This window comes from Podarcis tiliguerta (assembly GCF_965153285.1).
Source record: "Podarcis tiliguerta genome assembly, chromosome: 14".
In the NCBI taxonomy this organism is placed as follows: Eukaryota; Metazoa; Chordata; class Lepidosauria; order Squamata; family Lacertidae; genus Podarcis; species Podarcis tiliguerta.
In genome coordinates this window covers 7,850,342-7,866,290 of record NC_139547.1, presented here as the reverse complement: position 1 = coordinate 7,866,290, position 15,949 = coordinate 7,850,342, and the positions used below count along the sequence as shown (strand labels likewise).

Below are 15,949 nucleotides of genomic sequence, written 5' to 3'. Positions count from 1 at the left end.
TTTCAAAGAGCACAATTGTGTTGTTTCCAAGGCTGTCTTGCCATCCACAAAAAAAGGAGGGGCGTTGTTCAGATAAACAAGAAACCCAGATGCATTTGATAAGACTTGAATCCTTACTACAAATACTAATGAGGGAGTAAGGTAAAGGTAAAGGGACCCCAGACCGTTAGGTCCAGTCGCGGATGACTCTGGGGTTGCGGCGCTCATCTCACTTTACTGGCCAAGGGAGCATGACGAAGCCGTTGCTGGCGAACCAGAGCAGAGCACGGAAACGCCGTTTACCTTACACTGGAGTGGTACCTATTTAACTACTTGTACTTCGATGTGCTTTCAAACTGCTAGGTGGGCAGGAGCTGGGACCGAGCAATGGGAGCTCACCCCGTTGCGGGGATTCGAACCGCCAACCTTCTGATCGGCAAGCCCCAGGCTCTGTGGTTTAGACCACAGTGCCACCCGCATCCCTTAATGAGGGAGTGCATTACTACAAATACTGATAATCTGAGATGGAGCTACCATTTCCATTTTCCTCACAGGGCTACCATCATCCGAGTTTCCTGGGAGACAGAGGTGACTTCTGGCTGAGTGGATAGAGCTGTGATGTTTGTGTGGCCTAGGACCTCCTGACGATAGCAAAGGACCCTGTCTGCAGTAGTGTGGTTATCCCCCAGGGGGGTTGCCCCTTTGGGGAGTCATGGGGCAGGGGAGCCCCCACTGTCAGAATATAGAATTGCAGGCCAGGCACTTTGGGGGAGAGGCCTGTGACTCTCACCCAGGTGAGAGCCTGGTTGAAGAGATGCTTGGTTTCTTGGGGATTCATCCTGAATGAGAGGCAGGAGAAGACAGTACATATTGTGCATATTAAAGGTAAAGAGACCCCTGACCATTAGGTCCAGTCATGGCTGACTCTGGGGTTTCGGCGCTCATCTCGCTTTACTGGCCAAGGGAGCCGGCGTACAGCTTCCGGGTCATGTGGCCAGCATGACTAAGCCGCTTCTGGCAGCACACGGAAACGCCGTTTACCTTCCCGCTGGAGCGGTACCTATTTATCTACTTGCACTTTGACATACTCTCAAACTGCTAGGTTGGCAGGAGCTGAGACCAAGCAACGGGAGCTCACCCCGTCGCGGGGATTCGAACCGTCGACCTTCGGATTGGCAAGCCTTAGGCTCTGTGGTTTAACCCACAGCGCCACCCGTGTCCCATTGTGCATATTACCTGCTCCTTAATCAGTCTCTGGCTTGTGATACCATTGGCCATGGTATCCTCCTGGTCTGGCTCCAGGGAATGGGAATTGGGGTATTTACAGTGGTTCCAATCCTACCTTCAAGATGGAGTCCAGAGAATAGCATTGGAACAGTGCCTTTTGGCCTCTTGATGGGGTGCTGCAAGGCACTATCTTTATCACCAGTGATACTTAACATCTATAGGAAGCCTCTGGGAGTGGTCATTAGGGATTTTGGAGCAAGCTGCCATCCGCATGCTGAAGATGTTCTTCTCCATAATGTCTGAACCAGGAGAGGCCATGCAGTCCCTGGGCCATTGTTTGGACCCAGTGGTGAGATGGATGAGGAAAAACAAGCTGTGTTTGAATCCTGGCAAGATAGAAGCACTTTGAGCAAGCAGCTCCCGTGTCTGAGATATTGGCCCCGGGTGGGATCATGTTCCCCCTGAATGAGCAGGTTTGCAGTTCTGGGTGTGGTTCTGGATCCAGCTCTGTCTCCCCCATCCCACTAGGTTCCTCCCCAGCTCCAATTCCACGAGCTCTTCTCATTCCTCCTCAGGATCTGACCATCCCTTCCATGACATCTCCATGGGGCTCATGACAGACCCGGCTCCCTTGGCGCATTAGGTTCATGCAGAAATGCATGCTCAGAGCTACAGCATATCCACTTTTATTAAACACACAGAATGGCTCCAGGGTTAGGCACAGAGGTGAAGAATAAAGATTTGTCTGTTGTACAAGAAGCGGTGTCATCATGGGGTGAAAGAGAGTTTAGCCTTCGGCTCTTGTGTGTGTGTGTGTTTTCTTTTTCTTTTGGTAATGTTCGCTCCAGACTTGGCAACAGAAGCAAGGGGCTCTTCTTCCATCTAGAGGCATTCATCGGAGGCGTGGGGGAAAGGCACACAGAGGCAATGACTATTCTGCTGGGCTCTGGCTATGCCAGAAGCCTTTTTCCTTGCCCCTGTGGTGGTGCAGATCTCTGAAGGCCAAGGAGCTGACTATCTTTCCAGGGCATGAGTCTCCAGCTTGATGTATTGCAGTACACAGTCTCTATTAAGCCCTTCCTTGTGTCAGCGATTTAAGAAACACACCAAGAGCCCTGCTGGGTGTGAGCAAAAGGAAAGGTCCATCTTGTCTGGTACCCGGTTTTCCACAGAAGCTGATCAGATGCCTCCAGAAAGCCTACAAAAAGGATACCTTGCCTGGACATTCACAGAAGGAGGGATTTGCCTCCTGATAAATCATTGGATTGTATCCAGTGCCAGCCCTGCTCAAAGTAGGCCCATTTAAATTAATGGGTGTGACTTAAGGTCATTAATTTTAATGTGTCTGCTCTGAGTAGGACTCGCACAGGATAGAACCTATCGTTTCCAGATCCCCTGTTTTCAATTTATTTAAAAAGAGTTATGTTTTTAGCATTTGTGGAACCAGGAAAATGAGGCTAAATGGACAGGCACAACTCTTCTCATTTTTTTGTGAGTTCCAACCCAGTCATTCATAGGAACAAAGGAAGCTTCCGTATTTATATATACAGTGGTACCTCTGGTTACAAATTTAATTCGTTCCGGAGGTCCGTTCTTAACTTGAAACTGTTCTTAACCTGAAGCATCACTTTAGCTAATGGGGCCTCCCACTGCTGCCGCGCCGCCGCTGCACGATTTCTGTTCTCATCCTGAAGCAAAGTTCTTAACCCGAAGTAATATTTCTGGGTGAGCGGAGTCTGTAACCTGAAGTGTCTGTAATCTGAAACGTCTGTAACCCGAGGTACCACTGTATATGAATTTATAAGGGTACAAAATACAGGGCTGAAGAATAAAAGAAAAAAGTGAGAGAAAAGGAAGGAAAAAGGTGTTCTCAATGAGAGGGATTTGTCGTGATGAATAAAACTTGTGTTGTGTGTACACACACACACACACACGAGAGCACTTTGCTAGCCATTATGGCAGAAAGGTGGCCTGTAAATATATTAAAGAAATAAATAATCTGTAGCATTTTAGGCTCCCCACCAGCTCCCTGCTCTCTTGGCCAGTGTTGTTGACAAAATAAGGAGAGCAAAGTAAGCCAGGGTTTTCTTTTAAAAAAATTAAAAATAGGCATGTAACATTTCAAATTTAGGGCAATGGAGTTTCTGAACAAGTGTGCTGAGCAAACTAGCTCTCTAGAGATTCCTGATATTTCAGTTAGCAGGATAATGACTTGTACTTCTTTCTTTTTTGGGAATGCCTGGTGATAAATATAGATTTAAGAAGGCACTTGCTCTACCAACAAACAGCAAAAAAAGATTTACTGGGAATAGACTGATCAGTGTGCTTGGGTCAGAATTTAATAGAATGCCTTGTAAAAGAATAACACCCTAAACCTCAACAACCCCAAACCTCAACCACAACTGTTTTGGTAATATCTTCCATCTTGTTGCATCCATGGTCAAAGCCAAGTTGTGACCAGTGGGAGTCAGAACCAAAGTTCCAGCACCTGAACACTGGAGATCTTATTCACACACACTTCTGAGATTTTATCATATCTAATTCTACATCTGTATGAGGGCAACAGGCTTGCTGCTGCTTCTTTTAGGTGAAAGCAGAGGTTGTCACAATGCTTTTAGCGAAACTGTGGCTTAGTGCAAACACACAGGTTCCTGAGGGGACCACAGCTGCTGAGCTCCTCTCTTGGCCTTCCTGCTTTGCTGCTGTGAACCAAACCATGGTTTGACTTAGCACGTTGTGTTCATGCTGTACCTCACTTCAGGCAAACAGCAAGCTGTAACCCAGACCGTTCTTTGAGACAAAGCCAAGTTTCACACAAAGCTTTCACTTTGGTTAATAGGGGAAGGATAGGAAAGGCTCTTAAAGCTTGTGGTGGCATCAGTTTGGGTCAATAAACAGTGTCGTGTCTATAGATAGTCTGTTTTTAAGAGGCCATCCCTCTTGTCATGAGGACTATTGGGGGAAGTATTCAATAGAAGCTACCAAGTGCTGTCTGTGGTCAACTGATTGTTCACAAGGGACATACTGTAATAAGAACATCAGAAAAGGCCTGCTGGATCCAGGCCAGTGGTCCATCTGAATCCATCATCCTAGCCAGCCAACCAGATGCCCATGGGAAGCCCCAAATAAGAAACTGAGCACAACAGCCTTCTCCGCGTTTGGGATTTAAAGCAACTGGCATTCAGAAGTAGATTGCCTCCAACAATGGAAGCAGAACACAGTCATTGTGGCTTGCAAGCCATCGTTAGCTTCTCACAAATTTGTCTTTTAAAGCCGTCCAAGTGGATGTCCATCAGTCCCTCTTGTGGGAGCAAATTCCATACTTCAGTGCCATTATGTGAAGAACTCTTCCTTTGGTCTGTCCTGAATCTTCCAGCATTCAGCTTCATTGTATGGCCCCGAGTTCAGTATTATGAGGGGGTTGTGGGAGAAAATGCAATTTGCACCCTTCCTGTAACATGCTGGGCATCTAAAGAAGATTAGCTTCATGTCAAAGCATAGGGCAAATATTGGTGAAATCCCTGGTGGTACGTGAATCTTCTTTGAGAAGCTCTTTCCTAGGATATTGTTGCCTTCTGAGTTTTTACATGTCACGGCGGCGGCTGGTTGGCGGCTGACCTGCAGAAAGCTATGCTTATTACAAATCCCATCATCTATTTTAAATAAGTTGGAAGATGGAGTAGCTATAGGGGATTAACTGAAAGTAATGTGTGTGTATCATAGGCTCCCTAAGCAACTAATAATTTAAGTGCATTTCCATTGATCTAACATGTTTTCCTTGAGAAAGCTAAGCACGGGAAATAAATTGCAGTTCGCTGTCAATTTGGTAATGTGTTAAGCATGCCAAGCGCTTTGAAATGCAATTTCTAGAAGTTCCGGTCTGTGTACATCAGGTGTGGCCTTCCAGATGTTGTTGCACGATGTCCTCCATCAGCTCCGGCAAGCACGGCCAGTGGGCAGGGATGATGGGAGTTGTAGTTCAGCTATATCTGGAGGGCCAAAGGTTCCCCAAACCTGGTGTACAACTGTGGAGGAATAGCTCTGGCTATAGTCTTGTATAAAGTACAGGAAGTTTATACCTTTTTAGTAAGCAAAAAACAAAAACCCTCACTCAACTTTGCCACTCGGTTAAGGTAAAGGTGAAGGACCCCTGACAATTAAGTCCAGTCACGGATGACTCTGGGGTTGTGGCCCTCATCTCGCTTTACAGGCCGAGGGAGCCGGCGTTTGTCCACAGACAGTTGTCCGGGTCATGTTGCCCACATGACTAAGCCACTTCTGGCACAATAGAACACCGAAACCAGAGCAGCATATGGAAATACCGTTTATCTCCACACCAGAGCGGTACCTATTTATCTACTTGCACTGGTGTGCTTTCAAACTGCTAGGTTGGCAGGAGCTGGGCCAAAGCAACGGGAGCTCACCCCGTCACAGGGACTCGAACCGCCAACCTTCTGATCAGCAAGCCCAAGAGGCTCAGTGGTTTAGACCACAGCACCACCCGCATCCCATGCCATTTGATTAGCAAGCTGTAAAGCTATGGATGTCCGAATGAAGACAGGTAGCAATAGTTGCAGTCCCCATTGTATTTCTGGGCTCCACCCCTACCCTTTTGGAGAAAGCCTGAAATCTACTTAGCCCTTTCTCTACTAGCCCACTGTCAGGGACTGTGCTGAGGAGGGCTGCACTGTCTCCCCCTCCCCCTGCTACTGATCAGGATTCTGAATCTTCCCAGGATCAGGAGGACAGTATAGATTTGGAGCAGTGGTTTGCAGAGGGGCATAGTTCAGAAGGCTGGGAAGTACTTGAAGTACTGTGAAGTACAGCTAGGAGGAGAAGCACTGGGGGAGAGAGAGTTAACAGACTCACTGTCTCTGGAAAGTGTTCATCTGCTCAGCTCAAGGTCAAGAAGAGCAGATAAGGTGGCAGCACAGAAAGCCCAGTGGTTACAAGATCAGGTTACAAGACACGGTAGTGACGTGGGTGACCAGGGAGGAAGTGGGTGGAAACCTTAATTGGGAGCACCTTCATTCCTAGGAAATGGATTCTTTGTTTTCTCACTGTGATCATTAAAGTTTCTAACTGTAAGAAGACTCCTTTCCCTTTGTTCTGCTTATCTGCTGCCAAAAGGGGGAGGAAACCAATTCCTTGAAGCCTGACAGCCACACAGGTCTGTCCTTCTCTCATTTCCCATTTCTCTGTCTTGCTGACTAGGTTTTACTGGGACTTGACAATGCTGCTCCTGATGGTTGGCAACCTGATCATCATCCCGGTGGGCATCACCTTCTTCAAGGACGAGAACACCACCCCATGGATTGTTTTCAACGTGGTCTCGGACACCTTCTTCCTCATTGACCTGGTCCTCAATTTCCGCACGGGGATTGTGGTGGAAGACAACACGGAGATCATCCTTGACCCGCAGAGGATTAAGATGAAGTACCTCAAGAGCTGGTTCGTGGTGGATTTTATCTCCTCCATCCCAGTGGACTACATTTTCCTGATCGTGGAGACGCGCATCGATTCGGAGGTTTACAAGACGGCCCGAGCCCTGCGGATCGTGCGCTTCACCAAAATCCTTAGCCTCTTGCGGCTACTGAGGCTTTCCAGACTCATACGCTACATCCATCAGTGGGAGGAGGTGAGCAAGAGCTGGGCTGGCCATCCTGAGAGCAGGAGCCTGGCTTCTCTTGGGAAGGGGAAGGGGAAGGGCCCTGGGGCCAGGCGGCTGCACATTTTGAGCTGAAGTGTCTTGACCAGTGGGTTTTCCTGCTGCCATCTACACTCTAGGCCCAGGGTGGGTAGATTGGGATCAGCCAGCAGACAGCTGGATCATTTGCAGTGTGTTGGGAATGGTTTCTCTGACTCCCAGTGGTCTAAAACAAGCAGCAGCAACAACAAATCTGTTCTTTCTCTCTTCAAAATGCACTGCTAGAATCCCTGGTCTGCAGTAACCCAGATGTAGATTTGTAATTGTATGTGCAGAGCATCCCAGTGGATGGCTCATAGATGCAGCAATTGGTGCAAAACAAAGCAAAGCTGAGTTATCCTTTTGCATCTGGTCACATCCTTGGGCCACCATTTTTTATCTGGCCCCACCTCTCCCTACCCCCTGCACACATTATTTTGCGTCGGGTTCTTGATGATGACCTAGTAAAAAGTCAAAGTGTACCCCACTAGTTTGACACCTGCCTGGTTCTTTTTAAAGTTCCTGTTATTCCCATCTCACTCACCCCTCACCCATTAAATACACTAAACTTTATTACGGTACCATGAGCTCAAAGGTTTCATATTCATATTTTCATTTAAGACATATTTATCTACTTTGATTAGCATACGGAACAACAAAGAGATTAAATAAAACACCATGAATGGATTGACAGTTGAGTGGATGAAACCTTTGTCTCAAAGGAATATAGAAGTGTCAAATATTGCCCCAAAATTTGCCTTCGGCAAATAATACTTGCCTTCGGATAACAAATGCCCCTTCTTTATGTATTTGTTTTATTTAATAAAATTTATACAGTGGTACCTTGGCTCTTGAACTTAATCCATTCGACTCCCGGAACCATTTGAAATCCAAGGTGCGGCTTCTGATTGGCTGCAGGAGCTTCCTGCACTTTAGCAGAAGCCATGTCGGACGTTCGGCTTCCGAAAAACATTCACAAACCAGAACACTTACTTCTGGGTGTGCGGCGTTTGGGAGCCGATATGTTCAAAAACTAATCTGTTCAGGAACCAAGGTGCCATTGTATACTGCTTGATTGTATAAAACCTCAAATCAGTTTACGAATAGAATAAAGCAATAAGATTATTAGTAAAAGCAATCAAAACATTAATAAAAATTAAACCAAGCTTATATATGGCAGACAGATGAAGAATGGGAAGTTCTTTCGTTTCTTAACTTTATCTTTTCTATTTTCTATTTTAAGCTTTTTCTGTCTCCTTACCTTTCTCTCTTTTTTCATTTTCTTTCCCACTATGTTTTTCTCTTAGTTAGACTAATGCTGGATAAAAAAAGATATTTGATATTATGTTTTTTTATTTTTCTCTATAAACTCCAATAATTTTTTTTAAAAAAAAATTAAAACCAGCAATAAACTAAGAATACTGTCTACGTATCTCAGTAGGGGTACAGTAACAGGAGTTATAGATGCTGAAGACCAGTGCTTATGAGAGAGCCTGTTTAGAGCAACCAGGGCTTGATATTCTCCAGGTTTCACTGCATCTTACTGACTAGATGGTATCAGCACTCAGTCAGGTTGGGCATGGAAGGCCCTTTCACTGGCACAACCCAGCTACACCACCAGTCATCCGTTCAGTGGTGCTATTCTTGAATGTGAGCCAAACTCAGCTCCCAGCTGCCCTACTCAGCCCTTGTTGGGGTGGGTGGCCTGTTGTCAGCACCAAGAAACACAAACACACACACACAGCCCACCCCCGTGTCTAGTGCTAGCTTTGCTAAGGAAACATGGAAGCTGTCAACCCAGGAGAAGCATGGAAAAGTATCATAGGTGTTGCCCCCAGCTCTCCAAATCCACACCTTTTCTCCAACAGAACAAAAGAAGGGAAATCCCTTTCCCCTGCCCCTCTGAATTGAGAACTATCAGTTATGCGTCTGTTACACAGCCCTCTTCCAAAGCCCGCTCTTCCCTACCTATCCCCCTTTGAGCTCCCGATTGCAGAGGGTCAGCGCTACTAAGTTTGGGCGATCACACTGGCAAGGGAAGCCTTAGTGTGGTTGCTCCTCCCTGACGGACAGGAGAGTGTCATTGCAAGAGCAAGGCAGAGACAGTGTGCTGCAACAGTGGACTGCAATGCAGCTTCCATGATGAATTACAGAGCCGAGTCTTGCGAGCATAAACATCCCTTCAGACTCATGTGCAACCCCTGAAAGGCTGTTTACTCGCATAGTGGTAGTACTAACAGTTGTTTGAAGAGAGCTTGATTGTTAATCCACTCTGGGAATTCTAGCTCTGGGAGGGGAACCGGGGTCTCCTAGCAACTCTCAGAAAGCTTAACAAACTGCAGCTCTCAGAATTTTTTTTTTGGGGGGGGGGGGAGTTGCACATGACTGTTTAAAGTGGTATCGTAGTGCTTTAAATGTATGGTGTGAATGTGGCCTAAGTAGTTATGAAGGAAGGTGTCAACTCATTCAAGTGCATGGACTTATTGCAATAGATTCACAATAGCATTTCTGCTATGCTGCGTGGACTTACTGCATTGGCCCTAGAGGCATTTTCCTCACACCTGCCATGTTGCCATGTTGTTGTTGTTTAGTTGTTTAGTCGTGTCTGGCTCATTGTGACCCCATGGACCAGAGCATGCCAGCCACTCCTGTCTTCCACTGCCTCCCGCAGTTTGGTCAAACTCATCGAGAACACTGTCCAACCATCTCGTCCTCTGTCGTCCCCTTCTCCTTGTGCCCTCCATCTTTCCCAGCATCAGGGTCTTTTCCAGGGAGTCTTCTCTTCTCATGAGGTGGCCAAAGTATTGGAGCCTCAGCTTCACGATCTGTCCTTCCAGTGAGCACTCAGGGCTGATTTCCTGAAGAATGGATAGACAATTGTAAAAAGATGTCTTAAATAGAATCACACCAGCATTTCAGGTAATCTGGTACGATCAGTACTGACTGAAGCAGAGACTTGAAAAGTCTCAAGTGGAGCTGACAAAAATTGTAAGTTGTCATTAACCCCCAGGAATCCGAAGAATCCCAAAACTACAAGTGGAATTGTGTGCAATGCAGATACTTTTAATTAAAGATGGCAGGGATTCTACCTAGTATTTCATATATGGGATGTAAAGCTAGGCTGAAATACTACCCTCAGTCTTGTATGCGTTAATACTTTATTATCCCTTTGGAGTTGTACTGTATCTATGTACTTTTGTTGTTTTAGGCTGTGAGGCTTCATGATTTGAATGTTTTAGACATTGTTCTCTTGTTATTTTTGAACTTTTCTGTGTTGAAATGCTACCTGCCCCCAGTCAAACCACTGTTTATGGTCTGTCTTCTGGCGGATAGAGAGAAGGGCCCACATAAATGCTTGCTGTAGCATCAGGCCTTTAAAATCACCTTTTCAAAATGCCACCTTCTGCCTACCTATTTTGCAGAAATATCTCTCTGGGCATATTTCACGCAGTGCATAGCTGAACTATCCACAGAGAAAGAAATAGAAAGCTCTGTGAGTGCAGCTTTCTCCTGATCGAAGTGCAGAGTGTTTGAGGACCAAGACATTCACAAGGAAACAAAAATGCTTGTTTACAAAGCTTTTGTGCTACCAAACCTTATTGTATGCTTGTGAAACATGGACCACTTATAAATGCCATCTCCAACTCCTTGAGAGATTCCATCAATGGTGTCTCCAAAAAAAATTACACATCACTTCGAAAGACAGGCGAACTAATGCCAGTGTACTGGAAGAAGATCACCAGTGTTGAAGCAATGATTCTTCAACATCAACTTTGTTGGACTGGCCATGTTGTTCGGATGCCTGATTACCATCTTCCAAAGCAACTAAGGTAAAGGTAAAGGTACCCCTGCCCGTACGGGCCAGTCTTGACAGACTCTAGGGTTGTGCGCCCATCTCACTCAAAGAGGCCGGGGGCCAGCGCTGTCCGGAGACACTTCCGGGTCACGTGGTCAGCGTGACATCGCTGCTCTGGCGAGCCAGCACAGCACACGGAACGCCGTTTACCTTCCCGCTAGTAAGCGGTCCCTATTTATCTACTTGCACCCAGGAGTGCTTTTGAACTGCTAGGTTGGCAGGCGCTGGGACCGAACAACGGGAGCGCACCCCGCCGCGGGGATTCGAACCGCCGACCTTTCGATCGGCAAGCCCTAGGCGCTGAGGCTTTTACCCACAGCGCCACCCGCGTCCCTTCCAAAGCAACTACTCTATGCCAAACTTAAAAATGGAAAGCGTAATGCTGATGGTCAGCAAAAGAGGTTTAAAGACTTTCTCAAGGCAAATCTTAAAAAATGTAGTATAAACACCGACAATTGGCCTGCAAGTGCTCCAATTGGAGAACAGCCTTTACCAAAGATGTCGTGGACTTTGAAGATGCTCGAACTCAGAACGAAAGGGAGAAACGTGCTAAGAGGAAGGCACACTTGGCAAACCCTTGGCAAACATGACCAACTCCTCTCTGGAAACCTATTTCCCCACTGTGGAAGGACGTGTGGATCCAGAATTGGCCTCCACAGTCACTTACAGACTCACTGTTAAGACTGTGTTCATGGAAGACAATCTTACTCGGCTATGAGAGATTGCCATAAAAGAAGTTGAACTATGGAATCCACTTCCACAAAAACCAGCGATGGCCAACCACTCGAATGGCTTTGAAAGAAGATGAGACAAATTCATGAAGGATATGGTTCTCAGCTGCTACTAGTCCTGATGGTTGTGTTGTGGCTCCACAGTCAGGGGGAGTATGCTTCTGGGAAGCAGTTGCTGGAAACTGCAGGGTCCACTTGTGGGCTTCCCATAGGCATCGTGTGAGCACTAGATGGGCACTGGCCTGATCCAGTAGGCTCTTCTTATGTTATTAAGTGTCAGGGAACTGCCATCGGAGCTGGAGGCGGAGAGGAGGCTCCAGAGGGATGGCGAAGAGAGTCCCAGTAGGGAGAGAGGTAGCCCATCTGCTGGGGAAGGAAATCAGCGTAACACCAATGGAGAAGGGGGGCAGATGGGGGAATCGGAGAGGTGGCTCCAGGACTCTTCACAGGAGACCAGCGGAGAGGGCACGAGTACTCCGCTGCCCACACCCACTTTGCACAGAAGACTTCCGCGCAGGCAAACTAGGAGGAGACTGGGCGTCAAACAGCTTCTATGCTGGAAGAGGTTCAAGAAACGCCCACTGACGGATTCTGCCAGCGACTGAGGCAGCCACGGAACTTGAGGCTGTCCAGACAGAAAGGGTTCAACCAGGCAACCTAGCCAGGAGTAACGGCAACTTACGCATGAGCAACCCCTAGAACCATTACATTAAGATAAGGGGGCGGCGGCTGTTCTGCTCCCCTTCATCCACTCCCCAAATGAACATGAGTCTATTTATGTTTTTGCTCCCAGCAGGAAATTCCCCATTCTCCACTCTGGTAGCAGAAATCAAGCTTTCCACCTGGGCCATGAAAATGCCTAATTTTGAAAAAGAATATATGTAGAGATGGGAGCTACATAATGAACTATGAAGTAAAGGCAAATATTTGAATAGCTTCATGGCTTTGTCTGGGAGGCAGGCATGAAATGGATGAAGGCAAAGTGCTTTTCGACGCCACAAGTGCCTCATGGCAACAATTTGAATTTAATGTTGTGCCTTTCAATGAGGAGAGCTGATACGGCAGGGAAATGAATCGCCTGGGGCAGGATGGAGCGCTAAAGTGATCAGGGTCTGATTTTAGGAAGAAAGGGGGAGTTTATATAGAGCTATGGGTGGAAAGGCTGGTTATGAAGCAAGCCCACAGTTCTCAAACCAGTTTGCCTTGTAATGCTTCTGCAGGGCTGCAGGGCAGGAAACCTGAAGGTGATAATTATGTGTGGTGGGGAGAGTGATAAACCGCCCCACTAGAAATGAGAAAATCTGCCCATTTTGGTTTCTCATTATGTTCCGGTTTCCACATCTTCACATCGGTTTCTAATTCTACAACTATTTCCACCAATTACCCTATTTTCTGCCTTCATACAAAATAGTTTTGCTCCCCCTCCTAACTGCTTAGCAGCTAATCAGAAAGAAAACAGAATCTTGGTGAAGTTTCTATTTCTCCCTATTGCTGAGTTTCCAGGCTGCACTTTTAACCCTCCTGTGCAAAACAAAACACCCCATTTTAAACTTTTCGCCTTCTTGTGCGGAACATCCTGAGAAAAAACATGTCTTTGCAGTTCTTCCCTTGAACTTTTGACCCTCCTATGCTGGAGAGTCTTTACAGTAAATAGGCACAATGAAAAATGTGTGTATCAGTTATGCTGAGGGCATTGTGGGAAGTTAAAATGATGTCACCAAGCTGCCTGCATGGGTTGGGTTGGGGAGGCCAGCAAGGTTGTCTCCAGGTTGGAGTGGGGGCGCTCAGGAGTTGTCTGAGTGCTGGCACTGCGCTTGGCTATGTGGCACTAACATTTAGCTAAATCACAGTAAAAGCAAGGAGCCCAACTGTAGGTAGAGAAAGAGCCAATGCCAGGCAGAAGCAGCTAAGGCTAGCCTTGCCTCCATCCTCCTCCCTGCTGAGTTCTACAGGGGCCACACTGAGGAGGAAGCCAATAGGCAGTGCTACCCCCTGGCTGGGTGTAAGTTGAGAAGGCAGGCAGATGGGGCAGTGTCAGGCTTCAGGGAATCGCCTTCCTCCCCGTGGCTGTAGATGAGCAGAACAAAGGAAAAGGAGTCTTCTTACCAGTTAGAAACTTTAATAATCACAGCGAGAGAACAAAGAACACATCTCCGAGTAATGGCGGTGCTCCCAATTAAGGAGTCCACCCACTTCTACATCACTTCTACGTCTCGTAATCTGAGCTTATCCCCTCTGTGCTTTCTGTTCTGCCACTTTCTGGGCTCTTCTCGACTTTGGGGAGGGCGGTGGAGGAAGGCTGTCTAGAGACTGTGAATCTGTTAAGCCTCTCCCTTCCAGTGTTCCTTCTCCTAGCTGTTCGCCATCCAGTATTTCCCAGCTCCTGCCTTCTGAACTATGCCCCTCTGCAAACCACTGTTCCAAATCTATACTGCCCTCCTGCTCCTGGGAAGATTCGGGATCTGAATCAGGAGCAGGGGAGGCTCCCACCATTGCTCCTCAGTGCTGTCATCTGCAGCACAGTCCTTGACAGGCAGTGCCCCATTTGCTACAATGGGTCAGCATCTGCTGTGAACAAATACTCAGACATTGGGGGGGGGGCAGTATGGGACCCACCATCACTGGGGAATAGAACCACCAGACTTGGTGAGTGGGGTAAAAACATTGCCTCTGTTCAAAGGGAATTCCCACAAAACGACCAAATTAACACCCACACCCTGCTCAGTGATAGAGCATCTGTTTGGCATGCAGAATGCCCCAGTTTCAATCCCTGGCATCTCTAGATAGGGGCTGGGAAAGACTCTCTGGAGAGCTGCTGCCAGCCAATGTCGATAGTACTGATCTCAATGGACCAAGGGTCTGATTTGAGCGTGAGGCAGCTTCCTATGTTTCCATGCTCCTAACTTTGGAGCTGGGACGCAGGTGGTGCTGTGGGTTAAACCACAGAGCCTAGGACTTGCCGATCAGAAGGTTAGCGGTTCGAATCCCCACGATGGGGTGAGCTCCCGTTGCTCGGTACCTGCTCCTGCCAACCTAACAGTTCGAAAGCACATCAAAGTGCAAGTAGATAAATAGGTACCACTCCGGCAGGAAGGTAAACGGTGTTTCTGTGTGCTGCTCTGGTTCACCAGAAATGGCTTAGTCACGCTGGCCACATGACCCGGAAGCTGTACGCCAGCTCCCTCGGCCAATAAAGCGAGATGAGCGCCGCAACCCCAGAGTCAGTCATGACTGGACCTAATGGTCAGGGGTCCCTTTACCTTTACCTTTAACTTTGGAGCTGCAAACAGAGCAGTAAAGCTGAGGTCCCCATTTTGGCTGAGGATGCAGCATTCATTTAGAAATCCCACGGGGTTCAGTAGGACTTACTCCCCAGTAAATATGCATCGTGTTTTTCGCTGAAGGCTGACTCCGCTGCTGAAGAGCTGACATCTGTAGATTTTCCAGCTAGCAACAGCTGCTGTCCAATTCCACCCCAGTCACAAGCTCTGTCTCCGTCTCTCTCTTCTCTCTATTGCAAAGCAGGTTATTTTGGGGATGTGTTTTCCAATAGGCTGCACCTCTGCCGTGTGTTGCGGTGGGCGGCTCCTGCAAAAATAAAAAAATAAAAAAATTGGATGAACGAGGTGCAGATTGAACAGCTAGCCGTTCCCAGACTCCAGACATGAGGGAAAGTGATTGAGTTAGGCTGTGATTTTGTGCACATAGTATTCAGAGCAAATGCTGTAGAATTTAGCAGGGCTTACGAATGAGCAGGCATAGTATCAGCCTGGATGTTTGTTGCAAAAAATAAATAAATGTTTTAAACCACTTTACATAACAACATTATGTTGTTCAGGATGTGGGCAACAGAATGTTTTTATTATGACATTTGTGTTATGATGTTATGCTAATGCACTATTATGTTTTTCTGTGCCTCAGACACCCGTAATTTCCTCTGGTATCTGCTTTTCAACTCACTGCCTGTAGCTTCTTGATTTGCCCCCCAGACCTGAGGTTTCCCATTACCGTGGTACCTCGGGTTACATACGCTTCAAGTTACAGACTCCGCTAACCCAGAAATAGTGCCTCGGGTTAAGAACTTTGCTTCAGGATGAGAACAGAAATCGTGCTCGGGTGGCGCGGCAGCAGCAGGAGGCCCCATTAGCTAAAGTGGTGCTTCAGGTTAAGAACAGTTTCAGGTTAAGAACGGACCTCCAGAACGAATTAAGTTCTTAACCCGAGGTACCACTGCATTGTAACTATCTTTTCTCTGGCCAAGAGATACATCCCGTTATGTTGCATTCTCCAGGTGACCAGAATGTGCCGCTTCTTTTAACTCCGTAGTCTCAGGGCAAGTGTGGTGAGCCTTATCCACCTCCACCCCTTGTGCTGCAAACCTCTCCAAGGAAGTCTCAGCTTTGCTCCAGACTTGGGTACCAAGAGGTGTGAACGTTTAATGGGTGAGAGCCATATTGATGAAGTTATTTT

General features: G+C 47.1%; 1 protein-coding gene across 2 annotated transcripts in view; it reads left to right on the top strand.

Moving 5' to 3' along the window:
* Positions 1–15,949, top strand: part of HCN4 (hyperpolarization activated cyclic nucleotide gated potassium channel 4) — a 124,454-nt gene that overhangs the window by 35,794 nt on the left and 72,711 nt on the right. For both annotated transcript variants that reach the window (XM_083412988.1, XM_083412987.1), the window contains exon 2: positions 6,421–6,844. In XM_083412988.1, coding sequence (XP_083269114.1) covers positions 6,421–6,844 — 424 coding nt within the window. The remainder of the gene's footprint in view (positions 1–6,420; positions 6,845–15,949) is intronic.